Raw genomic sequence first — 25,779 nt, 5'->3', positions numbered from 1 at the left:
AATAATAATAATAATAATAATAATAATAATTTTAAAAGTAAATGTCTGCGCTCAACTGATCTGTGAGTTTCACTGGGATTAACCCCCTGCCTGCTAGCTAAAACTTGTAGGCGTTTTACTGTCGGGTGCAAACTACTCAAAGGCCACACACAGAACAGGCCCATTCATTAAACGGTCTTGCTTCATTGCATATATATATAATTGCTACTCTCTCACAGTTCATTATCATTCGTCATTCATCATTAAGAGATAAGTACCGAGCTCGATAGCTGCAGTCGCGTAAGTGCGGCCAGTATCCAGTATTCGGGAGATAGTAGGTTCGAATCCCACAGTCGGCAGCCCTGAAAATAGTTTTCCGTGGTTTCCCATTTTCACGCCAGGCAAATGCTGGGGCTGTACCTTAATTAGGACCACGGCCGCTTCCTTCCCACTCCTAGCCCTTTCCTGTCCCATCGTCGCCACAAGACCTATCTGTGTCGGTGCGACGTAAAGCAACTAGAAACAAAAAAAAAAGAGATAAGTACCCTTTCTCCACGCATTACAAATTTATGGTACCATGATCTCATAACTTCAAATCCAAATACAGTAACATGTTTTCCTCATGTGACTGCTAGCACCTGACAAGAAATACGGAATAGCTCAGAGACAGACTGGAGTACAAATTAAAAAAAAAACGTAAAACACGGTAATAATAATAATAATAATAATAATAATAATAATAATAATAATAATAATAATAATAATGCCTTGTGTTTAACAGGAAGGGTTTAATTGAAAAGTTAGAATCCAGAGAAAGAAAAATCCCGAGAAAGATCCTAGGACCAATCAGAGAAAATGCTGAGTACAGGAGACGGCATAACAACGAACTGTACCTGCATGTGGAAAGGATAACGGACACCATTCGGAAACGGATGATTCATTTTTATGGCCACATAACACGTATGAGCTCGCAGATATTGACCAACCGGATCTTTTCCTACTTTGTAAACTTGAAAACCAAGGGACCCTGGTTCATCGAAGTTGAAAAAGACCTTCAAGAAATAGGGATCGCACATGAAGACATCCAGGAACGTGTTCTTCTCCCGAAGAATGTTCGATCATATCAGCGATTCCAAGAAAAGCCGAAGTTGAAAACAGGCAAGAAACGGACTGATGAAAGAAAAGAGGCTCACAGAAAGCGAATGGGGGAATACTGGCAAAGAATTAAAGCTCAAGGGTGCAAACGGTTGAAATAACGTGGTCCACAGCCATCCGAAACGAATAATAATAATAATAATAATAATAATAATAATAATAATAATAATAATAATAATGTTATTTGCTTTACGTCCCACTAACTACTTTCACAGTAATCAGAGACGCCGAGATGCCAGAATTTAGTACCGCAGGAGTTCTTTTACATGCCAGTAAATCTACCGGCACGAGGCTGAAGTATTTGAGTGCCTTCAAATACCACCGGACTGAGCCAGGATCGAATCTGCCAAGTTGGGGTCAGAAGGCCAGCGCCTCAATCGTCTGAACCGTAAACAATGACGAGAGGTATTGATAACGGCCAATTGACTCTCGTAAATATGTCTCTCAATGAACGCGAAAATAATTATACTAGTAGATGATTTAATCTCGATGCCAAAAGAGATCTTCTAAACTTATGTTTGGAGCAGGGTTTTATATGGTTGTCAAAGCTGGACGAGTAGCATGACAATAAAAGTTAAAATGTACAGTCTGTACAGAAAGATTGAAAGTTCATAAACTGATGTAAAATTCAACAAGGAATACTCTAAACAATCTTTTATCATAGAGTGTCGTGGTATTATTAGTCTATTTATTATTAACAATATCGCAATTCGGAAATATCCCGGTGGCAATGGTAGAAATGTAAGTAGGGCACAAAAATGACGAACTGGTCACCTGTCGCTGTTCCATCAGAACAAATATGCATTAGGATACCGTAGCTTAATAGGATAGAGCATCCGGCGCGAAATCAGAAGGTTGTGGGTTCGTGTCTTACAGGCGTCCAGTTGGCCATTTTTGTTCTGTAGTTTACATCTATCCCTTTTCTGGGGAGACGTAGTGTTGATAGTGCACTATGTCTTTTAGTATGGGTTAGAAAATTTTTGTTACCTTTATTAATCTGTCTCAGTGTCCTCCTTGACTTTGACTCAAAGTGACTGAGGTATGAGCGACGCTAGTTATGCCATTCGTTATGGAGCCAGTCCCCGTTTTGAATGGTTTTAAAATTTTACTTTCACAGTAGGACCGTTTGTGCGTCTAGTTCAGGAGGCTTGGCAGGCTAGTACGTACTAGACACGGCTGGGAATAGCAGTGGGAAATTACATCCCTCCTTATCTCCTTAGTTCACCTCTGTGAGCTGACGGCGGATCTGTTTAGGTTTCAACCAGCCTTCATGATGAATACTCTGCGTATATACATAATAATGGTCTTATTGTTTTTACGTCCTACTAACTACTTTGAAGGTTTCGGGGGTGCCGAGGTGCCGGAATTTTGTCCCGCAGGAATTTGTTTACGTGCTGTTAAATCTACTGATACGAGGCTGATGTATTTGAGCACCTTCAGATATCACCGGCGTGAGCCACGATCGAATCTGTCAAGTTGGGGTCACAATGCCAGCTCCTCAACCGTCTGAGCTAATCTGCCCGGCTACGTACATACATAGATGCATACGTTACATCCATTGTTGTCCTCAAACCTTTTGGCAGCTTTGACAACCATATTCGACTGTGGTCCCGACAAAAAAAATTTAATGACATTTTCTCACATCTAGATAATAGTAGGATCTACTAGTATAATACTTCACCTTACAAATACTTTCTATGCAGTTGAATTCTTCTGTTTATTTATTCTGACTTTTTTGTTGTGAGTAATGTTTATGGACTAAAGACAAGGAAATATATCTTCCTGCTCTACTATGGACTGTAGGTGTTGGTGTTTACAAGACTTTATTTCCCGATTTCAATGAATTTGGCTTTCTTGATATTTAAGTTTATGGTAGAATTTTAGGGTGTAATATGAAGTTTATGAAGCACGTATCCCATTTGCTATGGTATCTCCGTATCTCTTTCTATGTATTTTTTCACTCAGTTCACTTCTCGCGTTTTCTCTTAAGACATTCCATTGTTCCTTCAATAATTACATCGAATAAGTATCGTGATAGAGGGCATCCCTTTGGAACACCGTTACAATTTTACGACGCACGGCCACAGGTAGATATTGTGGAGAGGATGGAAGACGAAAGGGCTAGAAGTGGGATTCAATTGACCGTCGCCTTCATTAAGCTACAGCGCCAGCATTTTCATGGAGTGGAAATGGGAAACCACGGAAACCATCTTCATGCCTGACAACAGTGGGGCTTGAACCCACCATCTCCCCAATACAAGCTGATAGCTACACGGCTCAAACCGAACAGCTACTAATAATATTAATTCTCTGTTTTGTTAATTAATAGCAATATTGACGAAATAAAATATTGCCCTTCGAATCCAAGCGAGAATATCCCTAGTGCTGATTAGTTCTATACATTACTTGATATGGAAGTTGCATTCTTTTCTATTCTTAGTCCCAAGATAAACCTAACCAGAGATATAGCGTCTATCGTTCTGTTTCCGTCGATAAGTAAATAATCGACACTTATTTCTGATAAGACTTGTAATGTATAAAATATATCGTTGATTTCATCGAAGCGAAGATGCTTGTAGGAATTCAAGGACGAAATCTGGAGGACAAAGTTATATGGAATGTTGAGTGGTAGTGTTGGTATTTGTACCAAGAGAAAATACATTTATTTTGTATAATTTCATTCATTTAAATTAGATTAAAATAAATTAACAAATAATTGTACATTTGACGTTTTGATGCGTCTTATGAAATTAACCAATGAGACCCTTGGCGGCGAGGTGGCCTCCAAGACCGTAACCCAAACCAGCGTATCCCAAACCGGCTCCGTAAGCCAGAGCGGGGGCGGCAGCTACACGGGCAATGGCGGGGGCGGCAGCTACAGCAACAGGGGCAGCAGCGACCCTAGCGACAGCAGGGGCGGCAACAGCAGCTACGGGGGCGACAGCGGGTCCTCTGTGTACGACGGCGTTGAATCCGTTGATGGGGTCAGCGGTGTACTCTACGGTACGGGTGGTGCCGTCAGGCTCGACCAGGCTGTAGCTACCCTGGACAACATCTCCTTGACGGCTCTCCTGCTGTCCCTTGGAGTCTCCGGTCAGAGCGTCCTGGACATCGTAGGAGTAGCTGTAGCTTGGGTTGGGGTCGTAGTCGGTGTCAATAGCAGCGGCAACGGGAGCAGCTACAGCCCTGGCGATGGGGGCGGCGTAGGCAGCGCGGGCAAGACCGAGGGGAGCGGCAGCGATGGCAGGGGCGGCGTAGGCACGGGCGGCCAGAGGAGCTCCAGGAGCGTAGACGGCGGGGGCGCCGAGGATACCAGCCCTAGCGACGGCCACGAGGGCGGCGAAGACGACGAACTGGAAGAGAAAATACAATATCAGAACTGCAGTCGTTCTTAAGCGAGGCGAAGTGTGTGGAATAATTTAAACAACTGCCACTGTGTCCACAGCAAGTGTTTGCGCTGCCTTCAGGGGCGTGATAGCTGAGTGGAATTGTGACTGGCTCCTCATGGTTTTATTTCCACGTAAAAGATCTGGGGGTGATGAAAAGTTACGAGCTTTCTTCGCTTAATTTTCCTTCAATTCTATCTTTTTTATGTATAGTTCTATGCGGTGTATACTACATTGTGTCTTAGACTAAGCACTTTTTTAATTATTTTTTTATGAATCGGGCCGATGACCTTAGATGTTAAGCCCCTTAAAACAACAAGCATAGTCATCATCTTATAAATGAATAAACACTACTCAATGAATATTTTTACCGGATTGCAGAATACGTTTCACTGCTGAGACTTTATCAGGTCAGTCTGACCAGGAAATAAATATTCTTGATAGTAGCCGGGTAATAATATCGTCGCTTCACCGGTAAAACGTTGTATCCCACAATACTCTTCCTATCCATTATTCTCCTTAAGACTGGTCACGCCTCCCAGCCACCTATGGATACGCAGTCCATCAGAACAATGTCCGTTGTGTTCGTTTTCCTATGTCGACGATTAAACGAAAATGAACCTTACATGCATTGTACACTAGGAGTGCGTAAATACGTAATGCAAACGTACATTCCTACAGTACGGTACTGTAAGGTTCATTTTCCTTTACACATGGGCATACGAAAATGAACACAACAAAATTTGTTCTGATGGACTGCATATCAATACGTGGCTGGGAGGCGTGACCAGTCTTAAGGAGAATAATTGATAGGAAGAGCTTTGTGGAATACAACCTTTACCGGTCGAGCGACGATATGTTCTGTTTACCATTACAGTACCATATCAGCGTGGTTGTGTAGAGAAAAAAAAAAAGAGCTGAAATCTCCGACCATCATTGGTAGCTCTGAACTCTCACTCGCAGGGGAGTGGACTCGAATCCTATTAGCAGCGAACCTGAAGGGTGGTTTCCATGGTTTCCCACTTTTACGCGAGACAATGTTTAAATCCCACACCTGCTTGCTACCTTTGCTGTTTCAGTGTCGCCGTAAATATTCCTGTGTACTTTCGCTTCCTGTATTTAGAGTCATGCATGTTGCATGAATTCGCCATATTTCAGGTACGCCTGATTCGATGGTTTGGACGTTAGAGCGCCGGCCTTCTCTGCCCAAACAAGGGTTCGATTTCGGCTTAGTGAAGTGGTATTTGTGCCGGCCCCGTGGTGTAGGGGTAGCGTGCCTGCCTCTTACCCGGAGGCTCCGGGTTCGATTCCCGGCCAGGTCAGGGATTTTTACCTGTACCTGAGGGCTGGTTCGAGGTCCACTCAGCCTACGTGATTAGAATTGAGGAGCTATCTGACGGTGAGATAGCGGCCCCGGTCTAGAAAGCCAAGAATAACGGCCGAGAGGATTCGTCGTGCTGACCACACGACACCTCGTAATCTGCAGACCTTCGGGCTGAGCAGCGGTCGTTTGATAGGCCAAGGCCCTTCAAGGGCTGTAGTGCCAAGGGGTTTGGTTATGGTTTTTTTGAAGTGGTATTTTGAGACTCGTGTATTTAGACTTATCGGACGTAAAAACTCCTGATGTACGAAATTTCAACATCTGAACGCCTCCATAAACCGTATTAGTAGTTAATACATTATTATTACTTTAGGAGGAGGAGTATTAGTATTAGTTCTGCCCATTTTTACCACTGACGTCAGATAGTCAGAATTTGCAAGATGTGACTATTTTTGGACCTATATTAAAAGTAATATCAGTAAAGATATAGTTACTGAATTCAAACGAGGAGAAGAAAAACAAGGGAAACCATCCGCGTGCAGACCTCGGAAATGCCTTGAAGGAGTGGAAGCTAAAGTTTTCCACTATCCGTAATGTCGGCACACTAAGTGAGGAAGAGTGTTTAGTTCTACGCCTTGAGGAATTTACCTGGTACTCATTTTTGGTATAGGCTGAGTGAATCTCAGAGCGCTGTGTTTAATCAGCTGTCTAAGCCATTTGTCTGTCTGGTACGAGCCACGTAGCTGGGAGCTTACACTCGGAAGATGGTTGTATCGATCTCCCCCATTTGCAGTTCAGAAGACCTTTTTCCGCGGTTTCCCATTTTCGCACCTAGCGAATGCTGGTGCCGTACCTTCATCTAGCCTACGGCTACGTCCTTGCCAGTCCTATCCCCATCCTATTGCCGCCGAGAAATGTTTCTGATTTCGAGAAAAGATAAACCAGTTGCAAGAAAGAAGACAGTCGAAAGTTTCTTCCTAAAATTTTTCGAATTCCTAACAGGCAATGGAACCGTCGTTCCTTCAGGTGAACGGAGTACTCATTTACCGCCTCGACTAGTGACTGAATACGCTTGACACAAAAATCGGACGTTATACTTGCATTGTAAGAAATCTGCTTTAGTATTTCTGTGACTCAAACTTGCAAGCACTGTCAGATAAGACACTTCTAAAACCATCTGACATAGTAGGTTCGAACCCCACTATCGGCAGCCCTGAAAATTGTTTTCCGTGGTTTCCCATTTTCACACCAGGCAAATGCTGGGGCTGTACCTTAATTAAGGCCACGGCCGCTTCCTTCCCACTCCTAGCTATTTCGTTTCCCATTGTCGCTATAAAACCTATCTGTGTCGGTGCGACGTAAAACAACTAGCAAAAAAAAAAAAATCTGACGGCTTTGAATTGACGCGCTTATTTCACAGGTGTACAGAAGCCCTTTCCTTTCCACTGGTACACTTGTTCGTAGTGTTGGCTCTTACCTTGAATGCCATTGTGGATGTTACACTAGACCAAAAGGCTATGTGATACCTTCTCAGATCAATTCTCAGCTTATATAGGTGTCCCTTTCACCCCACACATCCTTGCTTGACCAAACTGACCTGCCATGACCACGCCTAGAATCCAGATCAAGCATGCAAATCTCCGGCTGACATTTTACGTACGCCACAAGTTGAAATAATTGGCACTTGTCCCCAATTTGCCTGTGTCTTAATGCAGTAGTTAGCGATGTTTAGCCCGCCATGCACCCTTTACTTCTTCCATAAACTACATCTCATCTCGCCGTGCCCTCACAGTCCCACGTCTCAAACACCACAACAGGGACATCAAACAATATTGAGTACGGAGCAGGTGTCTATGTGGCTTTGATCGCGAAGCTGTCAGCTTGCATGCGACAGATGGTGGGTTCGTACCCCACTGTCGGCAGACCTTAAGATGGTTTTCCTTGTTTTCCCATTTTCACACCAGACGAATGTTGGGGTTGTACCTCAATTAAGGGAATGGGGACGACTTTACAGGGAAAAGTGACATATTTTTTGCAATATAAATTAAAAACTTTCAGAACAGGTAAATTTGTACTTTTTCTTGACGAAAATTTTTAATATTACTAGGAAACGGAGTTATTCAATATTTTTTAAATATAGTACAATATCCTTATAGTATTCATCCCGAATTTCAGGTACACTTTACTAAGGAACTTTTTTGCTAGTTGCTTTATGTCGCTCCGACACATATACGTCTTATGGCGACGATGGGGCAAGAAAGAGCTAGGAGTGGGAAGGAAGCGGCCGTGGCCTTAATCAAGGTACAGCCCCAGCATTTGCCTGGTGTGAAAATGGGAAACCACGGGAAACCATTTTCAGGGCTGCCGACAGTGGGGTTCGAACCTACTATTTCCCGAATACTGGATACTGGCCGCACTTAAGCGACTGCAGCTATCAAGCTCGGTGGTCTAAGGAATTATTAAATTTAAAGAGCTGATATTAAACATTATATTTATGTGTACTGTCATTTTGAAGATGAACTTAAAGAAAACAAATTTCTTCCTTAGTGTTCCTGTTCCATTTTTTTATTTTTTTTTCATTTTCATGGTCAGAAATTTAAAGTGTCTGAAAATAAAAAGGAAGTATAATTTTTGCTGTAACCGAAGTCTGTTACCACACACCAAGCCTTTTAGGCACGATTCTGAAATTTTACTTCCTAAAGTACAGCAATTACTAAGAAAAATGTACCTGAAATTTGGGATGCATACTAAAAATTAAATTTTACTATATTTAAAAAATATAGAATAACATTATTTTCTAGTAAAATAGAAAGCTTTCAGGATGCTAACAGTTAAGAAGAAGTACAAGTTTAGCTGTTCTGATAGTTATGAAGTTATATTGCAGTAATGAAGTAAGATATTCTAGTTCAAATCCCCCTCCTCTTAATGCCACGGTCACTTCCTTCCCACTTCTAGCACTTTCCTACTCCATTGTCACCATACGACGTCCGACTCGTTGGCTGAACGGTCAGCGTACTGGCCTTCGGTCCAGAGGGTCCCGGGTTCGATTCCCGGCCGGGTCGGGGATTTTAACCTTAATTGGTTAATTCCAGTGGCACGGGGGCTGGGTGTATGTGCTGTCTTCATCATCATTTCATCCTCATCACGACGCGCAGGTCACCTACGGGTGTCGAATAGAAAGACCTGCACCTGGCGAGCCGAACTTGTCTTCGGACACTCCCGGCACTAAAAGCCATACGCCATTTCATTTACCATACGACGTATCTGTGCCGGTGCTACTTAAAGCAGACAGTAACAACAACAAAAACAATACTGAGTAATCATTGTGTACGTAAATACATGTTTATATTCAGCACAGGCCATTTCTTGATGGATACAGTACTTTTGTATCCATCTCTTGGGACAGGCTGGAGTAAAGTGTAGCTTCCACCGAAGTCCCAGTCTCATCCATGGCTTTGACAATATGGAAGCTGCTGGAGTATGGGTGGTGCTGAGTAATGACATTCAGAGCACGACTAGTGCATCTGAGTGTTATGAAAGGTATTGTTCATAGGGTCAGTCGTGCTGTAATAGCACTTTCTGACCCAGTGAGGGAAGCAATGGCAAACTACCTCACTCCTCGTCTTGCCTAGTACGGCTCATTTTGGTGCTGCCATTGGTTTTTGCGGTTTCCTTATACCGCATAACCTTTGGTGTTGCTATTTGAGAATCCAACCAGCCTCTGGGCTGATGACCTAATAGACAGACATTCAGCACAGACGGTATGAGGCGTGATGAATACAAAATACAAACTCGACAGATACATGTATTAAGGGGGCCATGGCTGAAATTTCGAACTTCTACAATATACAACTTATCGAAACCAAACTTAAAATACATGCACATGTTAATAAGATATAGCCCCACACGAAATTTGGAGTTGATTAGTTAATTGGTAGCGAAATTGACAAATATTTTGTTTTTTGTTTTTATACTCTATCTTTCTTTCTCTTTATATCACGGGTGCGAACTGCGTTGCTCATACGGATTTCGCCCTGTTTTACGGACGGATGCCCTTCCTGACGTCAACCGTCTATTGAGGGTTGTAATCACTATTGAGTGTTTCTGTGGTGGTTGGTAGTGTGGTATGTTGTCTGAATATGAGAAGAAGAGTGTTGGAACGTATACAAACACCCGGTCCCCGAGCCAGAAAAATTAACCAGAAGCGATTAAAATCCCCTACCCGGCCGGTAATCGAACCCAGGAACCTCTGAACCGAAGGACAGTACGCTGACCATTCAGCCAACGAGTCGGACCAGTATGCTGCGGAGTTTTAATTTTTTGGGGGGTTGTATTTGTCAGACTTGTCAAAAATACTCATGTAGGCCTACTTAAGAACAACTCCGAGTTTTGCAGTCATTGGCGATATAATTTTCAATTTGTGTCATTATTCATTCAGTGGGCCAATATCTCGTTTCATGCTGTTTCGGGAGTAAAAATATGAGGGTAATATTCAACTCATATTGAAGTGCAGAACTACTTTTAATTCCTGGACATTTTCAAACATTCTCTCAAAATTTCTTGTGAATCTGGTAAGAACTCTGTAGTAAGGCAAAGAGCTGAACAAGTTTAAAGGTAGATAAAAACAATTGAACGTTTAAAGAAACATACTTGCTTTAAAACTGCCCTGGACTGTACATTGCGCCCTCAGATACCTTTCTCCTCTTGCGTACAGCGTAGTACTACTAAAATGTGAATACATTCCATTGGTATTATTGAAATGCTAGTCCGAAAGAACTTTGAAGCTCATTTTGTCTGACAGAGAAAATGGTTGTGGGTCTGCTCTATGTACGCTGAATCGCTATCCTTTACATCCGTCATTTAGTGCCTTAAGAATGGCGTTAGGAAAAACCTGATAACGGAATCTGAAAGAGGAAAAGTGGGTAATTTTGAAGGTTGAAGCTTAAAAAAAATCGGTTTTTTGGTCGTAAATCACAATATTTCAGTCAAAAACAAAATTATTGGACTGTCTTACTTTCGGCAAAACAAAGAAACTGATGTCATGTGTTTCTGGGCAAGTATTCGTGATCCAGGCAGCAGCACACCGGCCTTTGTTAGATTTTTGTTGGACAAAGCGGAGGCGGGACATGTTTTCTCCGTGTCCTCCAGTTTTCCCTGTCATCTTTCATTCCAGCAACACTCTCCAATATAATATCATTTCGTCTGTCAGTCATCTATAATTGCCCCTGAGGAGTGCGACAGGCTTCGGCAGCTGGCACAGTTCCTATCGTCGCTGCTAGATGGGGCTTTATTCACTCCATTCCTGACCCGGTCAAATGACTGGAAACAGGCTGTGAATTTTCATGTCATGTATTTCTGAAGATAGGAACTATTTAGACATTCGTACAACTTCATATGCTTTCTACGTTTTCAGTGTTAAAAAGGACTGAATTCCAAATTAGGAAAGCCACTACGCAGGTTTTCTGCGAGCAATCTTCTTTTATTATAAAATAAATCAAATTGCGTAACTTATTTGCAGTCTGTCATGTTGCAGTCATGCGTCACTGTTGTAATCTTCTTGTTCTTGTTTCTCGTTAACGGAGTTCAGGCGTCGATGATGTCGATAAAATATTTGATTACGATAAATGGGAATAACTCACAGATGTCTTTAGTGTTGCAGGAAGAATGGCGATCCGATAGGGCAGTAGTAGAACTTTGCAGAATATTTTCATTTCAGGATATAATTTTTGTTTGAAATTTTATTCGTGTATTTATCTGCAAAGTATATTCTTTGTCAGACATTGGCTTGAGCAGCTGAGGGCAGCAGTCGGAACCTCACGACGCGTTTACGTAAAGAAGGACTGGAAGTATTGAGTTCGCCTTACGTACTCTCAGCTACATCGCTCAAACTCTTTGATGATGATGATGATGATGATGATGCTTGTTGTTTACAGGGGCCTAACATCGAGGTCATCGGCCCCTAATGGTACGAAATGAGATAACAACAAAAAATGAAAAGCATCCACTGACCGAAAAAAAATGTCATGAAGAATGAATGGATGGACATGAACACAAAAAAACAAAACAGTGGATCAGACTCAAAAAAGATTGTAAATAATAGTATTAGTGACCAAGGGACCACTTATAAAGCACAATGATGCTAATGGCACTTACGGGTAGTAAAGGAGAACCATGATATTTCTCAAGCTGCGGTACTAATCAAAGGTAGCGTAAACTCATGGTGTTCCAAACATTAAGGTACTACTCACAAGTATTGTACGTCGTAAAGTTAACGCAGACCTATGGTGTTTCTCACACATTGGCGCCACTCATAGCCAACGCAAACCGATGAGGTTCCTCACCTAGTTGTACTAATCACGGGCTCCGGTATTCCCGCGGTGTTCCTACAGAGTGGGTACTAATCACTGGCAACGCAGACCTACGGTGTCGCTTGTATAGTGGTACAACTCACAGGCTACGCCCAGACGCGTGGTGTCGCTCACACGGGTACAACTCACAGGCAACACCAGACCTGTGGTGTTGCACACATGGGCACGACTCACGGGTACTGGAAACCCACACTGAACCCCACTCAGGTGCTACGAATCACAAAACTATAAGAGTACCTAACAGAGTGGTACTACTCGCAAGTAAAAGCGACCCATGGTGTTCCACGCGTGATGGTACTAATCAAAAGTAGTTTCATGGCTCTAATACAAACATTCCTTGGTCGCCCCTTTTACTCGCCTCTCACGACAGGCAGGGGATACCGTGGGTGTATTATTCGTCAGCCTCCCCCACCTACAGGGGGTGTGTGTTTGGTCCGCGAGAGGTATTTTATTTCCCTCAAGTCCGCCGGCAAGCCGGTTAGGACCCCCCTATCCGCCATCTGGGACGCGCCACGTGGGAGTATCACCTCTCCCCCTGCTACGCCTGCGTAGCAGGTTCGTGGCTCAAACTCTTTGCTCTCAGTTCTTCAGTACTTACCGACAAAACGAAGGAGGTGTATATCCAGAAACATTAATTCACATTTATATTCTCCTTGGGTTATCATTAAAAATTAAGACATTTTCATCCCTTATTTGGTCGCCCTTTCTCTTCGCAGGTTTTAATTTCTACTACAGGATATTTACCAGCACTTCCGTACCTCATTCATTCATTAATTCATTCATTCATTACTCTGCCAAGGATCCCACCTCTACCGCCTCAACGACAGTGTCCTGATGCGGGAGACTTTGGATTGGGGATACAAATGGGAAGGAAGACCAGTACCTCGACCAGGCGGTCTCACGTGTTATGCTGAACAAGGGCCTTGAGGGGGGTTGGGAAGATTGGAATGGATGGACAAGGAAGAGGGAAGGAAGCGGCTTGGCCTTAAGTTAGGTACCATCCCGGCATTTGCCTGGAGGAGAATTGGGAAAACACTTCGAGGATGGCTGAGATGGGAATCGAACCCCCTCTACTCAGTTGGCCTCCCGAGGCTGAGTTTATCCCGTTTCAGGCCTCGTACCACTTTTCAAATTTCGTGTCAGAGCCAGGAATCGAATGTAGACCTCCAGGGGTGGCAACTAATCACACTAACCACTACAGCACAGAGTTGGACATGGTTGTTCTTAAACAAATTTATCCTTTAGTTTGTGAAGAAAAGGAATGTTACGTACCTGGCTGAAAGTCTCCGGACACCCTTTGCTGTACATTTCAAAGACGCCTACCGTGTAACTTACAGCATGTAGGATTTCTTTTTGCTACTGTAACTGCGTTTAAATCCTCTCAGAAGGCTTTCTACAAACTTCTGATATACAGAAGATGGAATTTGTTTGCATTCTTCTTGAAGTGTGGTGAGTAGTTGTTGCCGGATTGTTGGGTGAATTCACCTGGGACTCAACCGACGCTCTAGTTCCTCTCAAAAGATCTTGGAAATGGTTCAGGGCAGTCCAGCACATCCGCGTGATCTTCTTCGAACCACGATGTAATGGTCATTTCTTTGTGGGCAAGTGCATTATTATGCTGGTACGGGAAAGGTAAGGGGGTTTGAGAGGAAGGTCTGAACACATGAAAGCAGATGTTGGCAATCATGGATCTGAAGCTGTGTCTGCAACGAGCTAGAATAACGTAGAGGGGCTGAAGCGCGCTGCCTGGGTGAAGCTAATAGAACGGACGTCCCCCATGTTTCCTGTGGTCACACAAGCAAGGGGGCATGACCTTGGAATGGCGAAAAGTGTAGAAAATACGCAATTTATAATCACTGGAGGAGAATTAAAGACCGTTGCCGAAAGCTTAAAGCATTTCGTGGCGAAGACGGGAATCGAACCTCGGCTTTCGTGGGTGGCCACTACACTATAGAGGCGGCCAAAAAGAACTGTACCACTATAATTGTTTAATGTAATTATTTATTATAATGTTGGAAGCATATCATGTTTTTCCCATTACCATATCAAACTGGGAAGTTGTGCATTACGAAGTGTAGCCTAGTTTTAAATACCAATACCAATGCGGCATATTGCGACTCGAGGCCATCACGATCAGTCGATTGTAGGGCAGTTCGAAATCATCGCACAGTGACATACGAATAGGCCTTGAAATCGGAACAGGAGCGCTACCATGCTTGGCTGCTGTGGTTATTGTCTATTACAATAAAAACCGTGGAGTTAAATATTTATGAAAGAAAGTCTTAAAATGATAGGGACCTAAAATACGTTACAACCTCATTCTACTGTCTTTCTCCTGTCTACTGTCTTTCTTTCTTTCTTAATCTGTTTACCCTCCAGGGTTGGTTTTTCCCACGGACTCAGAGAGGAATCCTATCTCGACCGCCTCAAGGGCAGTGTCGTGGGGCGTGAGATTTTTTGTCAGGGGATACAACTGGGAAGAGGACCAGTACCTTGCCCAGGCGGCCTCGCCTGCTATGCTGAACAGGAGCCTTGTGGGAGGGATGGGAAGATTGGAAGGGATAGACAAGGAAGAGGGAAAGAAGTGGCCGCGGCCTTAAGTTACGTACCATCCCGGCGTTTACCTGAAGGAGAAGTGGGAAACCATGGAAAACCAATTCGAGGATGGCTGAGGTGGGAGTCAAACCCACCTCTATTCAGTTGACCTCCCGAGGCTGAGTGGACCCCGTCCAGCCCTCGTATCCCTTTTCAAATTTCGTGGCAGAGCCGGAAATCGAACCCGGGCTTTCGGGGGTGGCAGCTACTCACGCTAACCACTACAGTATAGAGGCGGCCCAAAAGTACTGTACCACTATAATTGGTTAATGTAATTATTTATTATAATATTGGGAGCATATCATGTTTTTCCCATTACTATATCATAATGGGAAGTTGTCCATTACGAAGTGTAGCCTAGTTTTAAATACCAATGCAACTGACATCTACAATAAAGGCTGCATAAATTTCGCAAAATATCAGTAAAATACTGTACTTGCCATATATGGTGTACGCTTGACCGAAATAGATGACTTTTCGTGGTTACGTTTCCTTCGTGGTGGGCTCTCCATTGTCTTTGTAAATATGAACGACAATTAAATTGGGTGGGAACGGCATTTGCCAGTAATCGCCGTTGATCATCTGTTTCATTCATGTAATTATCTTCGAAAGGTACAGAGCATAAGCGACTGTATTGAGTGGGATAACATTTATCTCTTTTCGTCCTCACACCGTATTGTTCCGTTAATTCCTTGTTCTTTAAAGGAAACCTGAAACATAATCCGACAAATAATTACCGCGCCTATCCTTCCTTTCATAATACAAGGGAGCAACCCTGGTGGAACATTGTTTAATCGAGTGACACAAGACCTTGCATATGCAGATGATCTTGATTTGCTATCCAGGAGGAAACTGGATCTGGAAGAGAAGTTCAGAAAACTAGAAAAATATGGAGCTGAGATGGGACTGATGATTAATCAGTCAAAAACTAAGTACAGTACATGCTAATGTCTAGGAGAAAATATAATGAAGCAGAAAAAATATGTGAATTTAAATGGAAAAGAATATGAACGCTGCAAAAGCTTTAAATATCTAGGGTCAATGGTAGCTTAAAACAATGATATGAAGGAAGAAATACCTGCTAGGATAGCAGCTGATAATAGGAGTTACTTTGCCTTAGGCAAGGTATTTAAAGCAAGGAGTCTTAGTAGGAATCTGAAGCTGACTGTTGATCGCACGGTTGTGAGACCTGTGGTGATGTATGGTGCGGAAACTTGGACTATGACACAAGGTGATGAGTAGTTGATACGAAGGTGGGAAAGGAAGATACTTAGGAAAGTCTATGGACCAATAAAGGATGGTGGAATCTGGCGAATCTGAAATAATAAGGAAATCAGAGAGCTGTATAATAAACCAGATATAGTAGCGGAAATAAAGTGTAGTAGACTGCGATGGTTGGGACATGGAGAAAGAATGACAGAGAACAGGACAATAAAGAAAGTCTTTGATGGGAAACCAGAAGGACGTCGTATGAGGGGAAGACCGAGGATCAGATGGTTGGACAGCGAGGAGGAAGATTTGAGACGGATGGGAGTTAGAAGATGGAGAACCAGAGCAGTCAACAGAGAAGAGTGGGTGGAGATTGTCCAGGAGGCCAAGGCCCTGCAGGGGCTGTAGCGCCAAGGAGTAAGTAAGTATCCGTCCTTTCGGTGTGTAAAGAATAAACAAACAGAAATTACAAAAAGTGATCTCGGCTATCATTCAGTAATACTTATTTTAAATACGATATATCCTTGGTTTTATTACTCCGGTTAGTACAACCGTACGCTGAGCATACAGCTGGCATTCTTGAAAGCAAGAATCTATCTTTTCACTTCTTGAAACTTACGAAAACTTAGGAAATTAAATTGGCATGCACAATCTCCCTGTTACCTCAACATTATGTTCTCGCGCCAGTTCGCTTTGTTTTGACCAACTCTCTTACTGTTCCACGGATAGTGCTCATTTCTTCAGGGATTCCTCCCATAGCGTTGTGCTACAAACTATACATCCTTCAGGTCAATAGGATTTATATTAGATTTTATGTAATATATTCACTTACAAAAAAAAAAAAAAACCTCTAATATTTTCAGGTGCTCAGAATAAACACTTGGTCTAAATCACAATATATGTTAGTGAATGACGTTCATATTGTAGGTGGAGGTTTGATACACACTTCAAAAAAAAAGTAAAAGTACGAAAATTCTCATTAACTTGGAATTTATAAGGGAAACATTGACATATCATTAGAAATGCAACTTTTGAACATTTTATTTTACAATTTTATAATTCGAATTTTGACCTCATTTATGTTCCTTCTGATTGCCAGGAAGCATGTCAATACAGGGATATGCGCAGCATTTGTCAACAACACTTGCGGCATATTTAACAATCGAATGCATTTTGGCCTTCTTTTTCCTCTGTTAAGCTGGGTCTCCCCAAAAGCTACGCAAGGAATGAACTGTTTTAAAAAATAACCTTGAAATATAACGAATAACTAATAAGCTAATAACAGTCTACAATGTTCATTCATTGCATTTGATAATTTTTTCCACCTGGAATAAGTATTTCCGTCCAAATTATGATGGCAAAAATAGTAGTTTTCAACTTCTTTACTGTGGTTTTCACGAGCATGTGCCCTTAAGGCGTACATACGCTACATAACCACACGAGTAAGTTGTATTTTACGTGCATCAAAAGTGTTGTGATCCGATTTGAAAGTTTACCGCTCGAGAGTGGGCTGTATAAACCACTCGTTCTGCGTGCATCCAAAGTGTCGGGATCCCGTATATCTACAATATCGTGAGGATGATGAACAGAACGAAAAAAACAGGGGCACTCCATTTGAAGATTGGATGGACTCATCGTTTCAAAACGGGTTTCGATTGGATAAGGAGACTGTATAAGTCCTTGTTACAATTAATTGGTGACGGACTCGAGTTACCTGCTCGTAGAAATAATTCTGTTTCGCGAATAAATCAGCTAAGTCAATAAGCATTCCAGTTTCAAACGCACTGAAATTTGGCGTTCTACTTTATCCTTCCTTTTCCATATCGGGCGATACTGATAACCTCAGCCTTATGATAATTATTTGGGGATATTAGGTCGTGTAATATTAAATATCAGCTGACGCGTTTCGATCCTGCGACCAGGATCGTCTTCAGAGCAACAACAAAGCAAAATGGCTACGGTCACTCCATAGTAACCAGACTCAAGATAGGGAGACCCTGTTAGAAATGTAGTTCATTCCAGGGCCTCCAGAGTCACGGAGGAAGATGTTGACGAGTTAACTACGGAGGGTAGCCATGATCTACTCAGTATATAGCCGTCACCTTTGTTAAAATTATTCGGGCGTTTAGCAATTTCTATCGCCTCACGAATGATTCTGGGAATAAAATGTTTCTCTGTACAAATGACAGAAGTTGCATCAAAAATTATTTGATGGTCATTATGTATGGCATGTTCTGCCACAGCAGACTTCTCTGCCTGGCAAAGACGTAAGTGCCGGCGATGTTCTTTAACTCTTGTTGTTATCTTCCTACATGTTTGGCCAAAATAAACCGATCCATAGGAGCAAGGAATCATGTATATTCCAACGCAGTTTAAACCAATAGGATCTCTGACAGATCGCAAACAGTTGCCTATGATGATATGGCTTAAATATGGTCTTGATATTGTGCTTTCTGAGAATATTGCCAATCCTATCCGTGACAGATTGTACGTATGGCAAGAAGGCCATACTCAAAGGACGAGAATCGCGTGACAATCTGTCTTTTGGCTTAGGATGTAGCACTTCGTCAATCTGTCTCCTTGAATAGCCATTGCTCAGAAATGTTCTGGGTAGGAACTCAAGTTCACCGTTTAATTTATCCTCCTTACAAACCTCCCTTGCTCGGCTGATAAGTGTGTTAATCATAGCACGCTTTTGGCAAGGATGGTGATGAGAGGACCCATGAAGGTATCTATTAGTATGGGTAGGTTTACGGTAAACCGAATGACCTGAAGTTCCATCGGATTTCTTAGAAACCAAAACATCCAAGAACGGCAAACATCCTCCACGTTCAGTCTCCATGGTAAATTTAATATTTGGATGTATGCTGTTCTAGTGATCCAAAAATATGGATAATTCGCGTTCACCATGGGGCCAGATAACAAATGTGTCATCGACATATCTCAACCAGATGGAAGGCTTGAGCGTGCAAGATTGAAGACAACGCTCTTCAAAATCTTGCATATAGAAATTAGCGATGGCTGGTGCCAATGGCGATCCCATGGTAACACCATCCATTTGTTCGTATATTGTACCATGAAAACGGAAATATCTGGTGGTGAGGACAAGGTGAAACAGATTAACAATGTCATCAGAAAAGAATTTATCCAACAGAGACAAGGTGTCCATGATTGGAACCCTAGTGAACAGAGATAAGATATCAAAACTGACTAGAATATCACCAGAAGAAACGTGTAAATTGGATAAAATACCAATAAACTGCGATGAATTCCTGATGGATGCCCCATTACCTATGTACGGCTTGAGAAGTCCTCCAAGGTATTTGGCCAGGTTGTATGTAGGGGAACCCATACAGTTAATAGGTCTAAGGGGAACTCCGTCTTTATGGATCTTAGGAAGACCATAAATTCGGGGAACTGTAGAAGCCTGCTGTCGCAAACCACGAGAAACATCATTCGGAATCGAGCTAGCTATAAGAAGAGAAGCTGTTTTCCTATCAGTGGCGTTGATAGGATCATTTTTAGCACCTTGTAGGTGGGATCACTGAGAAGTTCCTCAATCTTGTTATTGTAGTCGACGGTGTTCATAACCACAGTAGCATTGCCTTTATCAGCCTTCAACACCACCAAGCCCTTGTTCAGTTTTATTTGTTTAAGAGCATACCTCTCTTTGGAAGTAAGGTTAGGACGAGGGGGTTTGAAATGTCTGATAATGGTGGCGGTTTCAAGACGAATCTCCTCAGCAATATGATCCGGTAAGGGCTTTACAGAAGCCTCAACACTACAGATGATCTCCTCCGTCGGAAGCTTAAGAGGTGAAATAGAAAAATTTAATCCCTTCTCGAGCACATACATAGGAGTATCCAAATTAGTGATGGATAGATTAACCACTACTTTACAAGAATTCAAGTCTGGGACAAAATTCTTCCTCTGGCACATCGATAAACGGGAAAATTTGGATACATGTCTTCTTCAAGGGCTAGAGTGTTGCTAGAATGAAAGACGGATGGGAAAACCGGAGAACCCGGAGGAAAACCTGTTCCAGTTCCGCTTGGTCCACCACAAATCTCGCATTTATTAACCGGGATTTGAACCCCACAACCCAGCGTTGAGAGGTCGCTGCCGCCAAAGCCACGGAAGCATTTAATAACCTAACTTAAAGAAACAAAATTAATTTATCTTACAAGTAAGGGGCAGTAATATAGGTTATTATTAAAATGTGTACAATGATTCTGGGAAGGAAAAATCCACAGTTCTAGCCCTCCGGACAAGCAACTTAAAGTTGAAAAAGTCCTAGGGATATGAGCTACCAATTTTTGGTAAATAAAATATAATAAAGTATGAGAATGTATTCTTTATTTATTCTTAAAAATTACAATCCTTTTCTTAATTGTTATCTGGTCGATTAGATTAGATCACGGCCGACTTGATGCGTCGCTGTAGCTAGGAGCGCAGCGAGGTCTCCAGTCGGCCGTGATTAGATTAGCAGTTTGCCTTTTTCTTCCACTACGAGCGCTAATGTGAGCTAATGCATTGTTTCACTTAAGCACCACTACGAGCGCTATTGTGATTCAATGCAGTTTTTCACTTAAGCACCACTACGAGCGCTATTGTGAGTCAGTGCATTGTTTCACTTCAGCACCACTACGAGCGCTATTGTGAGTCAGTGCATTGTTTCACTTCAGCACCACTACGAGCGCTATTGTGAGTCAGTGCAGAGTTTCACTTACGCACCACTACGAGCGCTATTGTGAGTCAGTGCATTGTTTCACTTACGCACCACTACGAGCGCTATTGTGAGTCAATGCAGAGTTTCACTTAAGCCGTTATAACTACATTTGGTGTGGATATTAAAAAAAAATTCAAACGTCTGAGGGTGTTGAATCAAGGAAGACATTGCACAAAGAATTATGTAGGTAAGTTAATTTGACTAGGATTTGAATAAAAAAAAGAAAATGAGTAACGTAACAAGCGAATTAGGTTGTTTTTCCGGACCAGCATTTAGGCCAGAGGTGACTCACAATTTGGAACCTTTCCGGGCTCTTTAGCCTTTCAACTTTCGGTACAATTGAGAAAATTGCTTAATTTTACTTTTTTCGTAGAACGGCGACCCCTACTTGTCTGCTAAAATGTTTATAGGCCTACAACTTTGTTTATACAAGTGAAAAATAATTGAAATAATATTCGCTGTAGAAATAAAAAGACAGAGCTGTCTTATCCAGACAAAACGTAAACAACTCGAAATAGAGACAGGTAATTGTCGAAATTGTCACTGCCTTTTCGATAAATTAAGGACAATTGACTGTCGAACTCGTCACTGCCTTCTGAATACTATTCTGAAATACTTCCGAGGGGAATAATACCGAGAAAATCGAGCGTCAAGAAACCTCGGTTTAGAAACCAAGAATTAGGTGCGGTGCAACAAGAGAGAGAGAGAGAGAGAGAGAGAGAGAGAGAGAGAGAGAGAGAGAGAGAGAGAGAGAGAGAGAGCTAGATAGATAGATAGATAGATAGACAGATTTATCATCAACGGGTTATTTGCCCAATTATAGATTATTCAGTAAAATAATTTACACAAGTACTCCTTAAATAAATAACACTAGTTTCCTAAAATAATAACCATGAGACATTTATATATACACATTTACATCATCTTCAATAAATAAATAAATAAATAAATGATAAGGCACCTTTCGCCCATTTATTTCATAACTTTTCAGTGTTTTTTTTTTTTCTTAAGATTGAACATATTGTTATTGGTCTCCATTCATTTATGTCATTCATATCTCCACCCTTACGAAGTAAAACTTTACAAGCAACCTTGAAACATTCAGGATCGCATTTCTCGGTCAACGTTATAGTCAGTATTTTAGCGATTATACCGGCTACTCGTGCACATTTAACAACTTTTAAGAACCTTGTCAGAATCAGGCGCTCTATCTATCGTCATTTTTGTCATAGCGTTCATCACTTTTTCAGAGCTCACTGTCTTGTCTTCATAAGCAGAGGGCTCTGAAGGCTCTGAATGTGGTGCAGGATAAATTTCTTTACGAGCCGTGTTGGCGGTAGAAGAAAGTTAGGATCAAACGTACAGGCATGCTAATTACCCTTCAACATCATACGACTGTGATTGTAAGAGAGATACATTGATTTTTCATATTCGTACTTCTGTCTTCTAACCTGTCATTCCCTCTTGCCATTTCTTGATGAATTTACTTGATGGTTTATAGTAAAATCATTTCGTTATATTGTTATTTGTCTTTCTTGCTTTGTAATTCTTTGCTGCTGGATGTTTAGGTCCAGGAAGCATATCAATCGCATTTGCAAGAAATTTAACAAATCCTTCACTTTTGATGTTAAAAATGTCCCGATTAGTTTTATTGTTGCATTCTTCTGACCATCTTTATAAGCCTATGCTAAATTCATTGTTCTCTTCTTTGTGAGACTTCCCACGTAGATTTTCCCTCGTGTTTTCGGTGCCTTCTCCTGATTTAGTATCTTTGGATTGGTATTTCGATAGCAATTTTTCTCTGTACTCTTGGGGATGAGATCTAACTGTATGCTGGTTTACTCCTAATGCCAATATCACAGTAAGAGTTTTACCATTTTTTCCTAACGTCTGATATTTACGGAAATGTTGCACCCGTGAAGTTTCCAGGACATTCAGGAAGTATTTTTCACTTGGATGTAGAATACTCAAACTTTGATTTGTAAAATATTTGGTTTATTGTATAGGCTATATTTTTTTTACATATTTATGTACAAAATAACATGACTGCAAATGCAGTGTATGGTTGTAATGGTAGTGGGAGTTTGTGGTCATCTCGGATGGGAGACAGAAAATGGTAGAATGATCGGTTCTAAATGAGGGATGTTTAACCGATGAGTCCCTTGGCGGCCAGGTGACCTCCAAGTCCGTAACCCAAACCAGCTCCATAACCCAGACCGGCTCCGTAGGCGAGGGCAGGGGCGGCAGCAGCGATGGCAGGGGCAGCGTGAGCGATGGCAACGGGGGCGGCATGAGCTACAGCAACGGGGGCGGCATGAGCGACAGCTACGGGAGCCTGGGCGGGGGTCTTGTGTACGACGGCGTTGAATCCGTTGACGGGATCAGCGGTGTACTCTACAGTACGGATGGTGCCGTCGGATTCAGCCAGGCTGTAGCTACCCTGGACAACATCTCCATCACGAGTCTCCTGCTGGTTCTTGGAGTCTCCGGTGAGAGCGTCCTGTACGCTGTATCCGTAGCTGTACTGAGGGTGAGGATCGTAAGTGTCGACGGCAACGGGAGCTGCGTGGGCGATAGCGGGGGCGGCATAGGCAACAGGTGCGTGAGCGATGGCTGGGGCGGCGTATGCGGGAGCAGCGTAGGCGCGGGCGGCCAGAGGAGCACCAGGAGCATAGACGGCGGGAGCGCCGAGGATACCAGCCCTAGCGACGGCCACGAGGGCGGCGAAGACAATGACCTGCAAAGAGAATAATTTCCTGCTTAGAATGACTCAATATTTAGCTTGCATGATTACGATGTCTTAGTTACTGTTTTCTGACTTATTAGAGCACGTGTTCCAAGCTGACTTCTGTACTCTTGCATAAAGAAGCAGCACAACTACATCTGTGGTGTTAAATTTGGAATGTTGTTAAAAATATCCTCTTGTATATAATATCCCAGAATAAATGCACCGTACAAGTTGTAACACTACATCGGGAGACGGTATGTACGAACTCCACCGTGCTCAGTGCTAAAGTCTCTTTTCTGAGGTGTCTCCTTTTCTCCCGAGCCAAATACTAGGGCTGTAGATTAACCCTCAGTACTAGAATAAGTTTTGCTAGTTACATAATTTTACATCTATCTCTTTCTCTGTAAAATTTAGTATATTCCTGTCCAGTAGGCGTACCTATTGAGAGTACTTAGAGAGACTGACTCACTTAAGAGAGTTAAATATAAAACAAAAATTGAAAGGCGGAAGTTCTATACAGTTGTTAAATTAATTCAACAAAGCGTGGATTACACTGTATTTTAAAAAGTGACAAAAGGTAATAAGCAAAAATTAAATAATTAACTGGAAATTGTTCCAAACACAGAAATATTCATCTTCGTACTTTCATCATATATAAAAGAAGTTTTAGTGAATGTCGTTCAAGATTGCTTTGTGTTACTTTTTAGTGCCTAATTTAAGTTTCTCCTCAGTTTAATTTTGTTTTGCTGGAGTTCTTTTACGTGGTAGTAAATCTGCGGACATGGGATTGAAGTATTTTAGCACATTCAAATACTGTGGGAATGATTCAGGATCGAACCCGCCAAGTTGGGTTCGGAAGAGCAGCGCTCTATTGTCTGAGCTGTTCAAGCATGGTTGCCGGAAGAGTTACGATGTGTGAGCGCGAAGAGTTAATTAAAGTGAATGTAACTAATTTTCCAGTCCTACTCTTCATTTATTTCAAGCCTTTTTAATTTAGCAAAACGTTAAACAGGTATCAGAAAAGAGAGGTTAATCAGAAATAAATTCTGGGGATTTTGTACAGAGATATTATCTGCACCGTGCCCTTTCTTTGTGCTGCTTTGCCTGCCAAGACTACTACTGTCCACCTGCATGCTCATCCGTAGCCATCAGGTTGGTCTCCGAAAGCCGAGTGAATATATATCTCTGGAATGGCTGGTAATCGAACCCAGACACGTCGGGTAAAATTTAGATTCACACTACTGATTTTATGTGTACCTACATTACTATAATTTCATCACTAGAAACTTGGTTTGTGACGAGAGTTTAAAAATATTATAGGACGAATATATTCTAAATTTAGTACAGTATTGGTATCCTGTTTATCTGAAGTTGTCACTTATCTAGATTTATTACATTATTTTGAACTACTGTTCATGTTGCAAAATTCACCTGTCAGTTTGCGATATTGCTACTGGAGGCCGCGGAGCCGGTTATTTTCATAACTCTCACCTACCTTGAATGCCATAGCTGGTGTTTGGGTGAATGCTGGAACGAGAAGATGCAAAGTGATACTGTTTGTTGAACCCAGTCGACTTTTATATACTGTTGTAGTGCACGGCCTTGCTACTTTCACCCTTCCTTAAACATCTTGAGGCGGTCAGGGTGTCATGTAGGCCCTCTGCCCCTCTTCTATTTCAGGCCCAACTCGTTAATATCGTGACATATTTTGTGAACCAGTAATTAAAAACCACAGCTGGTCCGATTACAGGACAAGTTTCTTCACCAAGTCTCGCTCACATACATACTGTGTGATATGCCTGCATCGGTTGATAGTTTTGCAAACCTCTCACAAGTATTCTGGAAATAAAATGATGATGATGATGATGATGATGATGATGATGATGATGATGTTTGTTGTTTGAAGAGGACTAAAGACTAGGCCATCGGCTCCTAATGGCACGAGGTGCAGCGAAATGAAAATGAAAACTTCAAAATGTATCCACTGATTAAAGCCTAAAACGAAGGATAATGAAAAGATGATCGTGAAACTCAAACGATGCCTTAATTACCGGGATGATGCTTATTACCTAAAGGGGCCCAAAATCCAGGTCACCGGCCCTTCACAATGGTACTAATCACTAGTAAAGCAGAACCATGGTGTTACTCCTACGGTGTTACTAATCATAGGTAACGTAGACTCATGGTGTTTCCCACATGGTGGTACTAATTACAGGTAGTATAGACCCATAGTATGTCATACACAATGGCACCACTCGCAGACAACACAGACACATGGTGTTTCTCCTATAGCGGTACTAGTCAGCAGT

The 25,779-nt window shown here is 42.1% G+C and overlaps 2 protein-coding genes across 2 annotated transcripts; both read right to left on the bottom strand.

The window, feature by feature from the left end:
* Nucleotides 1–3,884: 3,884 nt before the first annotated feature.
* LOC136884762 (cuticle protein 21-like) lies at nt 3,885–18,855 on the bottom strand. The gene is made up of 2 exons (XM_068230047.1): nt 18,667–18,855; nt 3,885–4,487 (listed from the first exon to the last, which is right to left on the bottom strand). Exons 1-2 carry the CDS (start codon nt 18,853–18,855, stop codon nt 3,885–3,887), a joined length of 792 nt encoding a protein of 263 aa, XP_068086148.1.
* Nucleotides 18,856–22,888: 4,033 nt separating this feature from the next.
* Nucleotides 22,889–24,977, bottom strand: LOC136884763 (cuticle protein 21-like). The gene is made up of 2 exons (XM_067157054.2): nt 24,966–24,977; nt 22,889–23,479 (listed from the first exon to the last, which is right to left on the bottom strand). The coding sequence occupies exons 1-2, from the start codon at nt 24,975–24,977 to the stop codon at nt 22,889–22,891; spliced, it is 603 nt and encodes a 200-aa protein (XP_067013155.2).
* Nucleotides 24,978–25,779: the final 802 nt, after the last annotated feature.

This window comes from Anabrus simplex, chromosome 13 (assembly GCF_040414725.1).
Source record: "Anabrus simplex isolate iqAnaSimp1 chromosome 13, ASM4041472v1, whole genome shotgun sequence".
Classification (NCBI taxonomy): domain Eukaryota; kingdom Metazoa; phylum Arthropoda; class Insecta; order Orthoptera; family Tettigoniidae; genus Anabrus; species Anabrus simplex.
This window is presented reverse-complemented; position numbering and strand designations above follow the sequence as displayed.